Source organism: Harpia harpyja, chromosome 15 (assembly GCF_026419915.1).
Source record: "Harpia harpyja isolate bHarHar1 chromosome 15, bHarHar1 primary haplotype, whole genome shotgun sequence".
Taxonomy (NCBI): domain Eukaryota; kingdom Metazoa; phylum Chordata; class Aves; order Accipitriformes; family Accipitridae; genus Harpia; species Harpia harpyja.
In genome coordinates this window covers 27,832,817-27,851,589 of record NC_068954.1, presented here as the reverse complement: position 1 = coordinate 27,851,589, position 18,773 = coordinate 27,832,817, and the positions used below count along the sequence as shown (strand labels likewise).

The following is an 18,773-nucleotide window of genomic DNA, read 5'->3' as shown; positions in this document are numbered from 1 at the left end:
TACCTGTGTGAGGCTGGCATTATAAGAGACTGTCGTGGTTTAACCCCAGCCAGCAACTAAGTACCAGGCAGCTGCTCACTCACTCCCCCCCCACCCCAGTGGGATGGGGGAGAAAATCAGGAAAAAGAAGCAAAACCCGCGGGTTGAGATAAGAACAGTTTAATAGAACAGAAAAGAAGAAACTAATAATGATAATGATAACACTAATAAAATGACAACAGCAATAATGAAAGGATTGGAATGTACAAATGATGTGCACTGCAATTGCTCACCACCTGCTGACTGACACCCAGATAGTCCCCGAGCCGCGATTCCCCGCCCCCACTTCCCAGTTCCTATACTGGATGGGACGTCACATGGTATGGAATACCCCGTTGGCCAGTTTGGGTCAGGTGCCCTGGCTGTGTCCTGTGCCAACTTCTTGTGCCCCTCCAGCTTTCTCGCTGGCTGGGCATGAGAAGCTGAAAAATCCTTGACATTAGTCTAAACACTACTGAGCAACAACTGAAAACATCAGTGTTATCAACATTCTTCACATACTGAACTCAAAACATAGCACCGTACCAGCTACTAGGAAGACAGTTAACTCTATCCCACCTGAAACTAGGACAGAGCTTTTCTGTGCCAGTCTTGTAACTTTGGTATTTTGCTATTGTATGTGGTTTTCATTCCTGTGGTCACTTTTGTGTATTGTGAATTAAAACCATCTCTATCTGATTGCAGACATTCATGGAGGAAATGACCAGAAAACAACCTGATGTGGATAAAGTTACAAAGACCTATAAAAGAAAGGCACTTGAACCCACTCCAGTACAATCTCATATTCCTGTCCTTGATAAGGGGAGAGCAGGCAGTACGTAATGAAGTGTTTTGCGGCAGGTCACACACATCATTGCTCTATCTATGAAGATAACAGATTATTAGTAATCTAATAGGTTTGATTAGCTTCTAGTGAAACAGGGTGAAATTCTCTTGGCTGATTTTTCTAATTATCTCTCATTTTGCATTGTGAGGTAACTTCTCATAGCAGACTTGTATTTTTGGATTTTGTCCTATACTTCTTGAATACTTTTTTCTAAAGTGTGCAGCTTTTCGTGTGCTATTAAACTTCCAAGAGCGTGCATGTGCTGAGTCTTTGCAAATCTACCATTATCTGAAAGTGTAAACAACTTCTTTCACATAAAGATGTAGAGACAAAATTTTGCTCTTACTGTCTATGAAATTATATGGATCCAATTAGAAAGTATGTTCAGTGAAGTTGAATGGAAAGTGAATCAAGTGAGGAAATTGCTTTTTGGTTTTTTAGATATACTTACCCATTGTACTTTATATTTACCCATACATGGAATCTGCTTCTAAAATCAGGTTGTTTACTTTGCAACTCTGAGAGACTTGCAGAGATTTTATTTAACCTGTGCAGCTTCACTAGTGCAGCCACTACTAGCTGCTTCTGACTAGACAAGAGATACTTTAATGACCATGTGGTCCTTCCCCAGCAATGGTGTTAAAAAAAAAAAAAAAAAAATCCCATTACATGGAATCATATCAGGGTATGGGCTCATTATTTGGGACAGGAAGGAGCAGTTTTAGGAAGGTCAGGTACCTTTCACGTGAATGTTCTGTTTGAACTGGGTGAGACTTACACATTTTATCATGTTTTAACAGGAAAGCGTTCCCCAACACCAGGCGTATATCCATCAGCAGCCCAGGCGCAAATCGAAACCAAGAATCCTCGGGTAAACCTTTTAGTCAGCAAATGGCAGCAAGTCTGGCTTCTGGCCTTGGAAAGGAGAAGAAAACTTAATGATGCTTTGGACAGACTTGAAGAGGTCAGAAAAGGACTGTACAAGAATATACATACTTTTTGCATAATTTTGTTTACCCTGGATTAAATTGTCAATACTGTAAATACTGTAAACAACTTCCGTATTTGTTGTATTATATTGTATGATACAGCTAACTGAAAACACTGTGATACATGTGCTTTAACATGCTTTAAAAGCTGTCATTCTCATTTTAAATGTGAGGAGAGTTAAGATGTTTGAAGTGTTTATATAGGTCTCAAAGAACCAGTTATTCTAAAGAACGCAGATGGTATCTCTCTCACTGATTTTCTAGATTGATTGATTTCAACTGAAAAAAGTTCTTTGTCTTTTTTATTAAGCTGAGAGAATTTGCCAACTTTGATTTTGATATTTGGAGAAAAAAATACATGCGATGGATGAACCATAAGAAGTCTCGTGTGATGGACTTCTTTAGGAGGATTGATAAAGATCAGGATGGAAAGATAACAAGGCAGGAATTTATCGATGGAATTCTTTCTTCAAGTAAGTTTTAAAATTAACTTAATGTTGGACTTGGAACAAACATCTCATGAAGTCTTACTGTCTATATAGTGTACCCTATGCGGTTTATTGTGTTAGGTCACAGATTTCCCTTTCAAAGTCATTAATTATGATTACTTTAAACTATAATTATTTTACTCGAAAATATTTCTAGATTCTAGAAACTCTTTGTAGTTCTTTTACGTTGTGAATCAGATGACAAATGTCACATTTATATTATTGGCTAATTAATAGTTTACTGGTTTACTGGACTTGGATTGTCATTCCTACAGTACACTAGCCACTCCAACAATTACTTTCGATTTATTAGTCTGAACAGTAAAACATACCTTAGAACCTACAGATGATTTTCAAAATCAGTTCATATGATCATATGATTTTTATTGAAGAACTATATATGGAATAGTTTCAATTATAGAAGGAAACCATGTAATTTCTGAAACCAGTGTTTGCATGAACCATGACCATGTTCATATACCTTTATAATGAGGATGAAAATGTCAAGCAATCAGACCAGGAAGGGACTTTTCCTAGCTTTCCTGATGGATTGGTATTCCTTAGGTATGCACAGTTGGTGGTAACATAAGCCTTCCACATCATGTCTCTGTGTGATCACGTTTGCCTTTAGCAACTGACTCAATAGATAAGGGCCTACTAAAAATAGTCATTTATCTTCAGATTATAGAGACTTCTGCTTTCAGCAGTGAAGAATCAGAATTGGGCTGCTTTTAGCATCTCATGTTAAAGTTACTCAGTACAAGAATAGTAGTGTGTATATTTCCCCCCCTGCTTTAGAAAATGCAGTAATACAGTCACTATATGTGCACATCGTTGTTTTGCATGAATTGGCAGAAGTTGATGAAAAAAACCTGATACCACCAAGAGGTTAAACAACTTACTCATTTAACTCAGTTGCTACCAACTTGTTATAACTTATGAATACTCATGATTTAATCCCTGTTCACCGTCTTGACCATTTCCTAGAGAATCTCTGTGTGGGTTAATATTCTGCTGCTATGAACTTCATCCAAAGAAGGGTTTCACAAAACACCGTGCGTGTTTCTGCAGTGGGAAGGCCTTGCATTTCAATTTTAATTAGCAGTGAAATTCTTGGTTGACCTTTCCTCACTAACAATTTATCTTGTTAATCTGTGGTATCTTATGCACTTTGAAGGTCAAAATGTTAAAAAAAAAAAAACAAAAAACATATCTTACAGTTTAATCTGTGCTCTCTCTTCTGTGTCTCTCTTCAAGCCACACTATGATACTCATTTTAATCCAATATCTAGGTAACACTGAAGATCCAGATTGTTTTTTCAGAAAGATTCCTTCACTCTTTTGAATGTCCTTGGGTTCTTTGATAAGCATTGTCTGTCACTTAGTGTGTAAAAACCTTTTAATATTTGTGATAAAGCCTTTCATTGTAATGGGATCGAAAAGCCAAAAAACTTAGCTTTTGTTGTTGCCTTTATCTTACAGAATTCCCAACAAGCAGGCTTGAAATGAGTGCTGTTGCAGACATTTTTGATAGAGATGGTGATGGATATATTGACTATTACGAATTTGTAGCAGCTCTTCATCCAAACAAGGATGCATACAAGCCTCTCACAGATGCTGACAAAATTGAAGATGAGGTACATTTTCTGCTTTCTTAGATTGCACTCTATTCTACTGTGGTCATGTTCTTTAATTTTATTTTCACTCCTACACGATTTGAAGTTTACCAGTTACACAAATATTTAGAAATGTGATATTACCAGTAAAGTAATCATCCAGTTATGGTTTTTTGCAGGTTACAAGACAGGTAGCTAAATGTAAATGTGCAAAGCGGTTTCAAGTGGAACAGATTGGGGATAACAAGTACAGGGTAAGTCTTCTAAGGACCTTCTTAGTTCTTTCAACTTAGAGATTCTTCATATGACATGGTTATACAAGGAACTAGGCTATATTAATTTACAGGTATTTGTATGACAACTATATGTTTTCTTACTTTAAGCTTGTCTAAATTTATGGGTTTTTTCCTGTTAGAACATATAGGCTAAAAATATGGGAAAAAGCTGCTGCTTATATTTCTTTTCACTGAAACTGCTGAAACTGTTTTCAATGTATGGGAATTTCTAAAAGCTAACTGCATGCATGCATACATACATACAACAGCTCCTTAAAAGCCAATCTTTTTGCCTGGACACCTGAAGTGTTTAAACTGTAGCTGATTTTCTATTAGTTTCATAAAAACAGTGGTATTTTCCTGTGGTATTGTGTTGTACTTTAAAAATCTTTTACCAAAGTGTATTCAATCACTTTTATCCTCCCTTGTCATTTTATTGGAGCATGCTATTCCTTCTGAAGAAGTACAAGAAACATGTTAAGATATCTGCAGAACGATTTTAGATCACAGAAAAATAAATACCACATTGTAGAGAAAGATCTGCTACCCCTAGATTGAATAACCGGAACAATTTGAGATGAAATATGCAATATTTGGCTAAGAGAGTTTACTAAGTACTTGTAGATGATTGTAAAAGACCACAAAGACAGCAATAGGAAGGAAACAAAGGCCTTGAATATTTTTCAATATTCAATCTCCGGATGGTTAGCTACCTGCTCTGAAGTAGATACTTTATCTAGAATGTCTGATGTGTTAGTTTGCATGTGTTCTTGAGTCATATAGAGAATTTCCTGTAAACTAATCGTGTCTTTCTTCCATTTTTCATTTCTTATCAGTTCTTCCTGGGAAATCAGGTATAAACCAGTGGAATGTGTTATGAAGTTTCTTTTTTTCTTTTTTTTTTGTTTTCCTAACACATAGTGATTTAAGCTTGCAATGTTCAGTCTTCTTGCCATCCTTTCATCTTCAGCTAATTCATTGCTGGTCAGCTGTGGTATTTCTTTAAATGCTATGGAACATTCCTTTGTCTCAGGATCCCTTTTCTTCAATCCCTCACCTGCTTTTTTGGCCATTTTCTTCATTAAGGAGATTACTTTTAAAGGAACCAGATAATGGTCAGCAGCAATCCCCATAGTAAAAAATCTTGAGCATTTAAACTGCAATTTTAGTATTACTATTATTTTCTCAGTTTTCAGTTTTATAGCAGAATGCTTCAGAATTCTATGTTGTATTTTTTTAGGCTATCAGATTAAAGGTTAATCACAGTAAACACAGATCCCAGTGTCATATCACTTATTTATTGCAAATTAGGCAAAAAATACTTTCATCTTCAGAAAAAAAAAATCCCTGTGCAATCAAGCAGACTGAGAGAACCTGGCTGATTGTTGGTATTTTATATACTAACGCAGTGAATCATTAAATACATATTTTGGAAATAGGCAAATTAAACTTGCTCTTCCAGTTTAGACTGTTCCCTTTCCCAAAGTGTTTTCAAAGAGCTATGGCAGGTCTATAGTATATTGGAGCTGTGTTTGAGAATACTTTTTGTCAATTGGGTCATCAGTGAGTCATACCACAGTGGCACTGTACAGTGGTACAGAGAGGATACTCTTAACTGGTACTCCTGTGGTTCATGCTGATACACAGCTTCTTAAATTGTTAAATCATGCTTGCCTTATAAGAATGGAAATACATTACACAAACTGGATACCATTAGTATCTTATTCATACTCTTATAAAGGCAATAATATGTATAATCCATTCTGGGTATGCTGGTGTTAACAGCATTAGCCATTTTAAATCTAGAGATGTTGAAAATGTAGTTGCATTCTTATTTATTGGCAAAGCCTGTTGAAGTATAGAAGAAAGCACAAAGAGCAGTGGGTAATCTTACCACATACCTCAAGCAGTATATCTAAGTAATAATTTAAAATGTTTTCCACACATACAACAAGCCTCTATCTGAAAAGACTGTTTGAAATTCTGTTAATCCTCTTATCTGCCATCTGTACTCTTAGATCTGGGAAAAAAACAGTATTTTTTGAAAGCATCTAACTCTTACTGGTGCAGAACAGCATCACAGTAAAAAGCACTTACAGCAAGTTGGCTGAGGCTTCTCCAGTGACGGTGATGTTATATGGCTATTGTCAAGAATAGGCCTTTTTGTAGCTTAAACTAGACTTCCTTTATGTTTTTATCCCAGTGTTTTTACCTCTGATTACTTTAAACAATGGTAAATATTGTTCAAGGAAAGTTGGTATCCAGGCCATATCCATTTTAAGAAGGAAATTGACTGTATTGCTATTAGGAAAAATGCCTTGATAGATACCTGCGTTATTCTCCAGAAGCCCCACTGTCTGAATTAACCACAGCCTAGGCAGTTTCCAAAGTGTATCTGACCCTTGGTATAGTTGCCTAATGGAGTCTAACTGAAGAATTAAATTGGGATGGGGAAAAAATAAAGAAAGAAAAAAGATAGGATCTTTAAAACCTCTAGAAAAAATTCACCTTAGAAACAAGCCAATGAAAATAAACGGCATTGATTTGGATGCCATTTCTCTTCTTAACTTTGATCTGCGTATGTAAAATGGTTCTTTGTTCGGCACATACTGAATGCATTATTAAAAAGTAATGCTCATGTGAATGTTCTTATATATAACAACAAATTTTATTATCGAATTAAGCAGCAAGCTTTACTTTTGTTTGGTTCCTAAAAGTAATATTCCTTTAAACTTACTCTCTCTTTTTGGCTTAAGTAGTACCAAACAACTGAAGTCATTTAACAAGTAGGGAGCACGTTTGTGTGGTTTGCATTTAAAGCATTTCAGTGCCCTCACTGGAGCAAGTAGGTACAGTTGAACTATGGCCATCCTTCTCCAAGGGTCAAAGATTTTCCCAAAGAGGAACAATTTGACTCCCATTGGTTTCAGTGAGTGCTCTGCATGTTTGTGTGTGAAAGCACTACACTTGGCCTGATGATCTGGCCCTGGCTAAAAAGTACTGAATTCTTCTGGTTAGTTTTCATGAGATTGTGGGGTCAACATTTTGGTCGTGTTTTCTTTGATCCGGATTTGAATGGCGATACTGCATACAGGTTTTGTTATACAGGGTTCAAGAGCAAAACATAAGTTAGGCCTGGCCATCAGCCCAAAGGAAGGATGGTCTAGTGCAAGATTTAGTATGAAACAGGTTTTTGTGTACCTTTGAATTGTGAAGAACCTTGATGTGTAGACAGAGGAGTGACAGTTTATAACAAAGGACAATAATGATAGCTATCAATCATTAACTGCTTCTTCAGTGTTCCCTTCCCCATGTACACCTCGCTGTTAGGTGAGCAGTGTCACTGCTATAACTGGAAATACCCCTGTAAATGAATCAATTGATAGAACTGTGCAACATTCATAATACATTGAATTTCCAGCCCATGTACGGATCATTTAAAGCGATGCTGCCTTCCTTTCAGCTGTTGTAATTAAAAACTAGGCTGTTGCAGAAGAGAGTTTGCTTACTATTTTAACAATGAAGTAATGCAAATAGGTCTTCATTAATGTGCACAAACGCAGACTGTAACCAATTAAATAATATGTTACTAATTTTGCTTCCTTTATGAGCTCAGACACTTGAGAATCAAGCATAAAATTAAACCTGAGATTCTTTCTTACCATCCTGCCATCTCCTTTGGATTAATGCAGTGGCATCTGATTTGAAATCTTAACAGCTTTAATAATCTGCATAAATAAATCTGATATTTTTAGCATTTACTAATTATTAAATATCAAAATAAACTTTTTAAGGTGTCTGATTTTTAACCTGTCAGCATTGAACTGCATCTGAATGACTGAGAACCTCAGACTGTTGTTTGATTTTTTTTTTTTTTGTAATTTTTTTTTAATTGCAGTTTGGTGACTCTCAACAACTGCGCCTTGTTCGTATCCTAAGAAGTACAGTCATGGTTCGTGTTGGAGGTGGCTGGATGGCGCTTGATGAGTTCTTAGTAAAAAATGATCCTTGCAGGGGTATGTAACACAACTGTTAAAATGGACGTGCAGATAATTATTTGGATATAGTCACTGTTCATTGTCTCAAGATGGAGACTGAATTGTATAAAATGCCAGTTCTGTAAACATCATCTCACAAAATGTCATGTAATGATCTGTTTTTGTAAACTTTAAATCCTGTGGTTAAGATCCTCTTCACTTGTACTGATGTATGTCTAGAATAACTGTGTTGTCTTCTGTGCAGTTCCTCCAGCGTTAAAGTGGTGTAATTAAGAATTGAACTGAGCCCAGATAAGAGGTTATGGCACGTAAACTGCATGTATGACTTTGCAGAAATAGCACACAGAAACTTCTCTCGGCAAGAGAGCAGTTTTAAGGCAATAAATCAAAATAAGGCAATTGAATTGAAGAGTAACAATGGAAAAAACTTTTCTGGCTAGTGGCTGCACCTAGGCTTTCAGGCTCTGCTTTCATAGCCCTGTCTTTTCATTGGCATCCTCCCCAGAAACACCTTGCAGGGCCCTGAGCCTTGTACCAAGCAATTGGAAAATGCTCTGGTCAAGAGGACTTTGTGCTCTGGGGAAGCAGGGAGAGCTCTATTGCCATGCCTTCCAGGGCATTGTATCAAATGCATTGTTTTGTCAGTACACAGCAATGTAATGAAAGCCTAATTCTGTAGTGGGAAAGTAGGCTCTGTCAAGCACCATTCTTGGAGGAACAGCTGGAGATAGGAAAGAAGCCATTTGTGAAGGGATTGGGAGACACGAGTCAAAAGTAGTCTGAGTAGTAAAATTGCAGAAAGTATAATAATGACTGTGTTGAGAGTGAGCTGGCATTCTGTAACTAGGTAATTCTATCCCATTAACTAGCAGCATTAAATTTACTGCATTTTTACCTCTCAGGGATTTTGTAGGATCGCAATCAGTATTGTAATAGCGCTAAGAACAGTACAAAGGAGCTCAGGAGAGGCAAGTGAGCTAGTGAAGACAGAGACATCAGCTGTCCTGGAGACCTTACTCCAGTGTCCGCTGTCTCACACAGCTTCTACTTTGAGACCAGGGTTTCTAAACAGTTTGATACAGACCTTGAGAGGGTGGAGAGCTTGTATTTGTAGCAATTGTCATGCTAAGTCAAGGATGTTACGTCCAAAAAGAAGCTACCACAAAACCCCATAAGGACTGACAGTGTGCCACTAATGCCTGGAAACCTTTGTCTACAGGCTTAAAAGGTACCATGAAACTTCTTATCATAGTATCATAAAAGAGCTGTCATAACCTTGTAATGACATCTGAGTTTTTCAGCAGTATTAAAAATAGTCCTTTTGCTTACCAACATATTGCATATATTGTTTACTAAAGAAATGTAACAGTAATATTACATTTATTGGTGTTGGACCACAGGTCTAACTGAAAATTAGCACCTGATTCTGCACCTGCTACTATAGGAAAGTCATTTATGCCTGCAGAACCATCCTTACTTTATAGCTTTCTACTCCTGTTCCTCAAAAGTGCATGGTAGTGGAAAATGAAATGTGCCTCAAAATATCTGACTTCATTGAAGAGTTAACTTGATTAGTTTTGATGTATCCCAAACATTTTTCTCAGGCCTATTGACAGGTAGACACTTGCAATTCCAGTTGGGTTGATGCTGAGAGATACAGTACTTAAAAACTAAATAATCTATTGGAATTCCTTATTACTATCCTCCGATTAAGAGTCCTTTGGAACTTTATCCCCTCTTCTTTAATAAACCGTGTATTCTATGTATCTCTGTAGTATTTCCTGTAGTACTTTATCACTTTTTCATGGGAAATACATGAGCAGATGAGTAAGTCAGTATAGTGGGTCTAAAGGAATACCGATCTCTAAAATCATCGAGACACTGGACATTGTGCATTGGAACCTAATCCTAGTCTTGTTGAAGTCAGTGATGCAAAGTAGTCATGGATGTCAGTGGTGCAGGATCAGACTTTTCCTTAAGCACTTCACCTAGCAAATCTGCATTTCTGCCAGGGGCTTCTCATGTATTTGGATATATCACATTTCAAAGAACTGTTGTCATAAACAGCTTTAAAAGCATTGGACCTAGTTATATAAAATCATTGTAGCTTATATTACTTCTTTATGTCAGCAGATAAATAGCGTTACACAAGTATACTTGGGACTGCAGCGGAGTTTGTCGAAGCGCTGTTTCCTTTTTGCCTAGGAGACCTTTGAGAGCTCACCTCAGAGCACTTAGAGACAGCTTTTGCTCTGAGTCCTGTCTTTTGGCCTGGTGCTCCGAGTCTCTTGCATATGCAGCTGCTGTACTTGATTTCTTCTCCTGCTAACGATTTTCTTTAATGTGACCCATGTCCTGTGTCATTTTTTCTAGTTCATCATCATGGGAGTAAAATGTTACGTTCGGAATCAAACTCTTCAATTACCACTCAGCCTACTATAGGTTGGCAAACCCCTCTCTTTGTCTCCTTCTCCTCCTCTTCTCCTCTGTCTCCATTTCCTTCCCACTTTTTAAATATATATACTTTTAACAATATGCTTCACCCATCATATTAGCTTAATGTGTTCCTACACGGGCTGGTGCTTTGCAAGCTAATTTTTTTTGACACGCTTGAAGAGTGTTTCAAAAACAATTGTCATTCACACTGACACAGTTAAATGCTAACATGTCTTGGCATCTATTCTTGCGGAACATTCTCTCATATTTGTGTTTGTATGTGTGTGTGAGTGCTTAGCCACCAATTACCTCATCATAGTTTGGATTTTATGTTCATCATTGCATGTTGCCAGACTACATAACTTTGTAGTTTTAAATAAATATATTTGCTGCTTTCCTCGTAATTTGTACTTAGCAATTTCTTCTGGAACATCCAAGCAAGTAGTATTTATTATGAGTAGTTGTAGAGTTAGCAAAACTGCTCATCAGGTTGTGTCTATGTATCAACAGTTGATTGATTAACGATGATTCAGCATGTTGAGCATTCCATTATCACGCTGACTTCCTTTGACAGTGGTTCATTCCTGCTGGCATAAAGTATTAGAATAAGTGAGTTCTGCACATAACTCTTCTGTGTCCAAAATAAATGCATTACACATTAATGCATTTTATTCTTAAAATCTGTTGGAGTTGGCATGGCAAAAATGACAATAAACAGCCTTGTGACGATTTTCATGTCTGACTAAATTAACACCTTTCTTTGCTGCAGCTAAAGGGAGGACAAATGTGGAGCTGCGTGAAAAGTTCATTTTGGCAGATGGTGCCAGTCAGAGCATGGCAGCTTTCCGACCAAGGGGCCGTAGATCACGACCCTCTTCAAGGGGTGCTTCTCCCAACAGATCTACTTCTCTGTCAAGTCAAGCTGGCCAGGCAGCTGCCCCACAAGCAGTTGCTACAACTCCAAAGGTGAGGAGAAACATGCAAAAGTGCACTGGTTAACAAATGGGTTATAGATACCACCCCCCCCCCCCCCCCCCTTGCTCCAACAATATTGGTGCTTTCCCTAGTTGATATGGAAGAAGTATCTCAATTTTATTTCACAGTCTGGGGAGGATCTGAGAAGTCTTTTCAGTGTATTTCCTCTACTGTTTGTTTGCGACACAGGAATAGAAGAATTCTTTACGTTTAAGGTGCTGCATGAACTAACTGGCAATTTGGGAATTGCTCTCAAAGAGCAATGAACCCCTCCCTTTAGTTTAAAAAAAAAAAAAAAAGTTCTGTCATCTCTTTGTTTCAGAACATTTGTCATAACTCTTTCTGCTCAGTTTTTATTTCTACTATGAGATTTGATCTCCCTGTGAAGGCCTGGGTATCCTTCTCCATGACATTGTTTTCCATCTACTGTCCTTCATGTTTTGATTTGCCATTGTTTCATACAGACACCCCATCATTTAACACGCAACTATGGTAAACCATGGTTGACAAACAGCAAAACATCAACTCCTTCTAAGCCACCAGAATCCTCAGACGATCGAGGGTCAGCTGCAGAGGTACAGTAAGGACAGAGATTCTAGTCTAATGACCTTCCTTCACTAAAACTGTCACTTCACTAACAGCCACTAGAGTTTCAGTGCTTCAGAGCTGCAACAACTTTTGCATATTAATGCATTGTCTTTTAGACCTTTGTCAAACTATTTCTTTCCTTTTTTTTTTTTTTTCCCCCAAGTCTTCTTTTTGATGTTCTGTTGTTATGGTTTTTGACTTTTAGGAAAACTCAGACTCAATGAATTTATGTTTAAAGTGCAAATGGCTAATAAATTGTAACAGTATGCAATGAACTGGTTGAGCAAATGTGGAAAAGTTTTTTGGTTTTGTTTTTTTTTTTTTTAAATAAAACAGTTCATATACTTTGAAGGTTTTTTCCCTAAAATTGTTTACTTTGAGTTCATAAAGTACTGTAATATTCGTGAACTGCAGGAATGAGATTAATAAATCATGATCTCCAGTGCAAAACCACTAAATAAAGAAATACCCAATCACTGTGAAGAAGACGGCGCAAAAGACTGACTGTGATATATAAATCTTTCCAACAAATGAAGGTTTTGTTTAGGGAGCTAGTGACCAATTGTTGCTCTAATAAGATAGCTATTTGATGACTTAACAGGAAACAAGCTTTGGTCTTATTTCCAGCCCATGACTTACATTGAAATTGCTAGTGTAGCAGTTAGGATTGTGCCGGCAATTAAGCTGTATGACCAAAATTTGAATGGGCTTGGAGCCAAAGTGTCTTCTCTAATGTCATTACAGTCAGTGAAAAGATTGCAGCTGGATCAGGCTGCAAACTGACTTGTCACTTGTAGGAGTTACTCTCACTCTGGGTTAGACAGAGGGCTTGGTGAGGGGAAGCTTGTGCTACCATCAGCTCTGTTATATCTGCTTTTCACAAAGCTGCACTTTGATGCCTATTGCTATTTATGTGGCACCTTCTGGTGCTAAGTTTACATGACCTCGGCATGGCTTTGCTCAAAGATGCATAACAAACTTTTCACTCCCTCCTTCTGTGCAAGTGGGTGTGTTACTTGTGCACACGGCAAGCGTGTGTGTGTATACAGCACTTCAAGCACATGGTGCTGTTGCTTAGAATGATTAACAATAGCACAAAGTTTAGTCAGTTGTCAGTTTCTAATATATTCTTGTATTTTCTTTCATCTCTTAGCTGGTAACTGAATTGTAAGATTAATTGATGGTACTTTAAAGGGTTTATAGACGTGGAAGGGTGTTGTTTTCATTTGAGTAACAATGAGGTGAAAGCAGTTGGCATTGATTTCAAATGGTGGCATTGTATTTCTCACCTGCTCTTACAACTGCCAGTGGTTTCAGTGAGTTTCTTTTATGTAAACCACCATGGTTTAAGATTATAAATGGAATGAGTAGGGTGGGGTAGGTTGCACTGAATTTCCGAGGCATTCTGCAGCATTTTCTGCCCAAGAGAGCGGTTATTTATTTTATATGTAGACTGCATTTGGGTTTAGGGCAAAACTGAAGAACAAGCTTGATCTCTTCTTCTTGCACCAGTGATTCTATCCCAGCACCTTGCCCGAAGTGCAGTAGCACTTTGAAGAGTATTCCCTTTCTCCTTATCCTCCCAAGCAGTCTCTGTGTAGCTGAGATTTCCAAGGTGTGGCTGGCTGGATGTTAAGCACTTGTACTTGGCTTTTAAGAGAGTTTTAACGTTGTGACCATCCCTGTCAGAGCCAGCAGATTGTCTACTCTGTAGCATCTCAGTGCTCTTTTGTTCAGATGTGCCAGAAGTGGTCCAAGCTGGCAGCTGCCAGACAGGCTCCTACTGGGCCTCTGCTCAGTGCTTAGCTCTAGGCAGCTCCCAACGCACTCCTCTGGTTTTCTTGGTTTTCAGTACCTACCTAATTCTACCCCACCATGTATGGGGATCAAAGGTACAGAACACAGGATCCTGGGATCCAGGCCACGCAACGCGCCGTATTCATCACTGCAGTGTTTGCTCTTCTTTTGAGATATTTGCTTAGCGGTTTTGTGTTGATTAAATGAATATGAATACTGTAGTTTTCCTCTTATTTGCATACACCTCCTATCTAGTATGTTACATGCATTTTGAGACTTGAGGATTTAATTCTTGTGGCTTTGAAAGAAATCTTCCCATTTGGGGCAGGCTGTAAATCAAGACTCGTTTTATTTCAGAAATGAGAAAGCAGGCAAGGTAAGACTGTGGAATAGAGACATTTCAGACAATATATTGATAACAAGAACTTTTTTAATTAGTCCTCTGTCTTTTTTCTGATTTTTTTTTTTTCTAGCAAAAGCTTTTGAAATTTGGGAGTTTTGTTTTGCCTTCAAAATATTTATAAAATTGAAACAAATATGTTCACTACCTATAACCACAGTCAGAATGGTGGAAAGTCAAGCTATGCAGACATAAAACCTCAGCTACTTGTCTCTGTTTAAGTCATGTACCATCAACTAATCTTACATGCTTGACTAATTGTAAGAAGGTAGCATTTTTCTTTCTTTATATGCATTGAAATACACACAAAGAATGCTAAAATGTTAATGTCAAACAGACTGCTGAAGTGATTTTTGTTGTTGTTTTACATTTGGACTACTTCAAATACTAACTGCTAAAGGAATGTTCAAAACTTCACATCATGAAAAATGTCCATAGTGACTCAAACCAGCATTTCAGATTCACAGTGAATGTTGTTATGATGATCATATTCCAAGCTATGTACTACCTAATACCAGACCTTATCTTCAGTAGTGACAATTGAAAAAAGTTTTTTTGGTTTTTTTTTTTGTTTGTTTGGGGTTTTTTTGCATAGGGAACACCGATTCAAGGAAGTAAACTCAGACTGCCAGGATATCTATCAGGGAAGGGTTTCCACTCTGGAGAAGACAGTGGCATCCTGTCAACAGCAGCTACCAGAGTTAGAGCTCAGTTTGCAGGTAAGTGTCTTGATTTTAGAGCTTGATCTACCGCTTGCTTGGTTTTCCACCTGAACACTTATGGTCACATTAGGATGTGAGGGAGATGTCAGAAGAGTGGGAAGGACTGAAAGTCCTACTGTCTCCACATTAGTATTGGCAAGGGTGCACATAATCAGGGTAATGGTCCTCTGTTCACATGGTTGCACAGCAGGTGTGTTCAGGTCTGGATGTGCAAATTCATGACTGCAACCTTCTTGACAATCGTATCTCTGATGTGTCTGCCTAAGGAACTAGGGAAGAAGTATTTACTTAAAAAGAAAGGGTTCAGTTCTTCCCAGTATTCAAGTTATGCTTAGCTGTGATGGAGCAAAGGGGTCACTTAAAAGAAATGGACAAGTCATGATTGAAAGAACAACTGCAGGGAGCAGCTGTAGATGACCTTACTAATGAAATATCCCATAGAGAATTTTAAAACAGTATACAAAAAAAGCAAGCAGTGAAGCTGTGCTTCTCCAGGATCCTCAGAGCAGCTCTGTATAAGGGAGAGGGCGAGATGGTTAGAACAGAAGACAGCTCTTCTGGCTTTGCCTCACATCTTAAGCTCTGCAGAGCATACTGAGCAGTACTAGAAAATCCTGTTCAGAGAGTACATGTCTCTTATAGGTGATTTGAAAAATGAGCCACCTAAAATTTCAGTTTCAACTTGGTGTTCTTCACCCATACAGGGAACCAGATTTGTCAAGATCAAAAATATTCAATAGGTAATTGGAAAATTACGGAAAACCACATTAATGATTTTCTGTTTAAGATTCTTTGTTGCGGTTTTTTCTTCAAGGCACGTTGTCTGGGCAGGTTTTCACTTTAGTGGGCTTACTGAGAGGTCATTTACTGGGCCCTTTGTTTGGGAGAATGTATACTCTGCCCTTGTTTACTTGCAGCTTTCAACTGTATGGTTTTGATTTTTAAAAAAGAGGGGTATACATTTAAAAATCGGGATATTCATCTGCATCTCCAAGGTACATATATCAAGAAATCCTGAATGCATGAAGATGCCAGATACTGAATTTTTTCAATTCATAGCTGAGAAAATGGCAGGGGAAAGAAAGGCTCTGGCTGTTGAGTGAATAGACAATGCATGTCTAGTAAGTCAAGAAAAGTTGCCAGGATAATATATTTTTAATGAGATGTGCTAGTGACGAATTAACTATGTCTCAGCATTTGATCTCACATCTCCTTCTCTTTAGTGGGAGATATGGCATCCTCTAGCTTGCCTGACAGAGGTCTAAAATTTAGTTTGTGCAATGAAGAATTTTGGGGGTCGCCAAAGACCTAGGAAGGACCTGCACACCTTTTTCATCATTACCTCTAATACTGATGGGTATCTCCTCTCTTTCTAGAAACCAGAAGAACTCCAAGCAGACCTGGAAGCCGAGCAGGAAGCAAGGCTGGCAGTAGGTCAAGTAGCCGCCGAGGCAGTGACGCATCTGACTTTGACATTTCAGAAATCCAGTCTGTATGCTCAGATATGTCAGAGACTGTTTCTGCTACAAGCAGACCGACACCCCGAGCAGGTTCTCGGCCAGGATCAGCCAAGCCTTCTAAAATTCCAACTCCTCAGAGAAGGCCACTAGCCAGCAAATTGGACAAGTCCTTGAAGAGATAATATGATTGGTTTCATAAAGGTCTTTCCTTTTGCATTAAGTATTTAAGTTCGTAAGATGTAAAATATTATGTAGAAATTACTGTGAAATATCGCAAGAGGTGGATTTTTAATTCTGCAGATGGCCTTATTTGTGTATTTGTCGTCTTATTTTATGTGTATAATTTTTGTCAGATTTGTTTTTGTTTATGCCATATCCTGTGGGAAGGGAGAAGAGTTTTAATGTAAACTAACAGTTGTACACAGTAATGTGTAGAAAGTACACTAAAAATAATTGCCGAATGTACAGTGTACTGAATGTACAGTAAGTCTCTGCAACCTCAATAAAATAGGCCTATCACTATGTCATTAGTTAACGGTAAAGGATACCTCATGATTTTTCTTGAAAAAAGAAAAAGAGAATACTAAAAAGCCAAAAGACACAATGACATATTTTGAGCTAATGAAACAAACACTAAAGGATGTACGTCAAAACTACTAAGGAATACGAGCGCACATTCACAGTACCCTTATTTATACAGCATCTCTCAGAGAACTCACAGAGTTAATTAAGCACTCCCCAGTAATATGATACTCCAATACCTTGCAGCATTTCTGTGCCATTGCTTTCAATGAGGCCAGACACATTCTGGATATCCAAACTATTATTCTGTAAGAATATCAATATAAAGTGTATTCATGTAAATGTGAGGTTTTCTTTTGCTTGAGTGGATGGTAGCACTGTATCATTGAACTCATTTTGTATCAAAGCAATTTTGCTTGCAGAAAGCTCCAAAATAAACATGTCCCTTAACTTTATTTCTATTGTATTTCTTACTTCACAGGAAGATAATATTCTGCGTTATGTTTTAGGGCATATATAATTTCAGATGACCAATAATTACCATAGGCTTTAATGTAATTTCCCATTATCAGCAATCAGATTTTGGTTAGCTACTGTATTTGTTTAATAAAACACTAAATTGCACATGTCAGGTCATACGTAATTATTGTGTGTCAACAATTATTTTCTCCATATTAAACTGTGACACTTACATACCATGTATGAAAGGCATAAAGAGTAATTCTGTTGCTCTTTTTGTCAGTGAAATACTTTTGCCGTTCATGGATTCTTTGAAAGGATTAATAATAGTTCATTTTCAGTGGAAAAAGGATGCAGCTTCAAATGGGAGAGCTGTAGAATGGCTGGGTAGATGCTGTCGTAAGTACTGACAGAATCCCTAGACAAGCAAAATGCTTTTTGATAACATCAGAAAGACTCAGGTAGAATTTGGCCAACGTGGCAGACCAAATAGTCTAAACCTGACCATTCATATACCAGAAAATGGTGTACTTTCAGTATAGGAATTGTAGGGGAAGACTCGTCTATGGTTGGTCCCTTAGCATGCTGAAAATGAAGCAGAAGCTCAGTTGATGACATGCACGTAATGGTGATATCTGCATTTGCTGCTAACTCTGGCAGTATTACTAAGACGATTTCTGAGTTGTCACAAGAGCTTCCTATGGACTCACAAGTTGACTCACACAATCAGTTTATAAGAAACAGAAAAACAAAATAATCCTCAAAAGATAATTCAATCGATCAAAATCCACTTGTGTCAGGATTTCCTCCAACACAGAGTTGTACAAGGTTTTGTGGAAAGCAGACAGTAACCAGTCCTACTGCGGCTGGTTTGGGAGTCAGCACACACATTTACTGAATACTAAAGCATCAGTCTCTGCTGCAGTGCTTTACCTTTCCGTGTTTCACCTCTCTCGTTGCTGCTATTCATCCAGTGATTGCTTTCCTAAAACATTAAGATACATCAGGATGACTTCAGTGCTTTTTGGAACCCCATACCACCTTTGGATAGAGAAGTAGTCTACATCTACAGATGGTCACTTGGGCATCTCTACTTGTCTGCACGAGAAAGAAAAAGGATAGTTTAGGCACTTGCATGGACAACTTGGCTGTAGGAGGACATGGTGCCCAGTGTGACATTCTT

At 37.9% G+C, this 18,773-nt stretch overlaps 1 protein-coding gene across 14 annotated transcripts in view; it reads left to right on the top strand.

Moving 5' to 3' along the window:
- Positions 1–17,586, top strand: part of DST (dystonin) — a 316,607-nt gene extending 299,021 nt beyond the window's left edge. For 8 of the 14 annotated variants that reach the window (XM_052809218.1, XM_052809204.1, XM_052809202.1 and 5 more), the window contains 12 exons: positions 724–853; positions 1,666–1,829; positions 2,165–2,327; positions 3,825–3,979; positions 4,138–4,212; positions 5,070–5,087; positions 8,132–8,249; positions 10,605–10,673; positions 11,437–11,633; positions 12,107–12,217; positions 15,023–15,146; positions 16,526–17,586. In XM_052809218.1, coding sequence (XP_052665178.1) covers positions 724–853; positions 1,666–1,829; positions 2,165–2,327; positions 3,825–3,979; positions 4,138–4,212; positions 5,070–5,087; positions 8,132–8,249; positions 10,605–10,673; positions 11,437–11,633; positions 12,107–12,217; positions 15,023–15,146; positions 16,526–16,791 — 1,590 coding nt within the window. In that variant the 3' untranslated portion in view covers positions 16,792–17,586. The remainder of the gene's footprint in view (positions 1–723; positions 854–1,665; positions 1,830–2,164; positions 2,328–3,824; positions 3,980–4,137; positions 4,213–5,069; positions 5,088–8,131; positions 8,250–10,604; positions 10,674–11,436; positions 11,634–12,106; positions 12,218–15,022; positions 15,147–16,525) is intronic. The other 6 variants (XM_052809208.1, XM_052809207.1, XM_052809212.1 and 3 more) reach the window with 3 other exon arrangements.
- Positions 17,587–18,773: the final 1,187 nt, after the last annotated feature.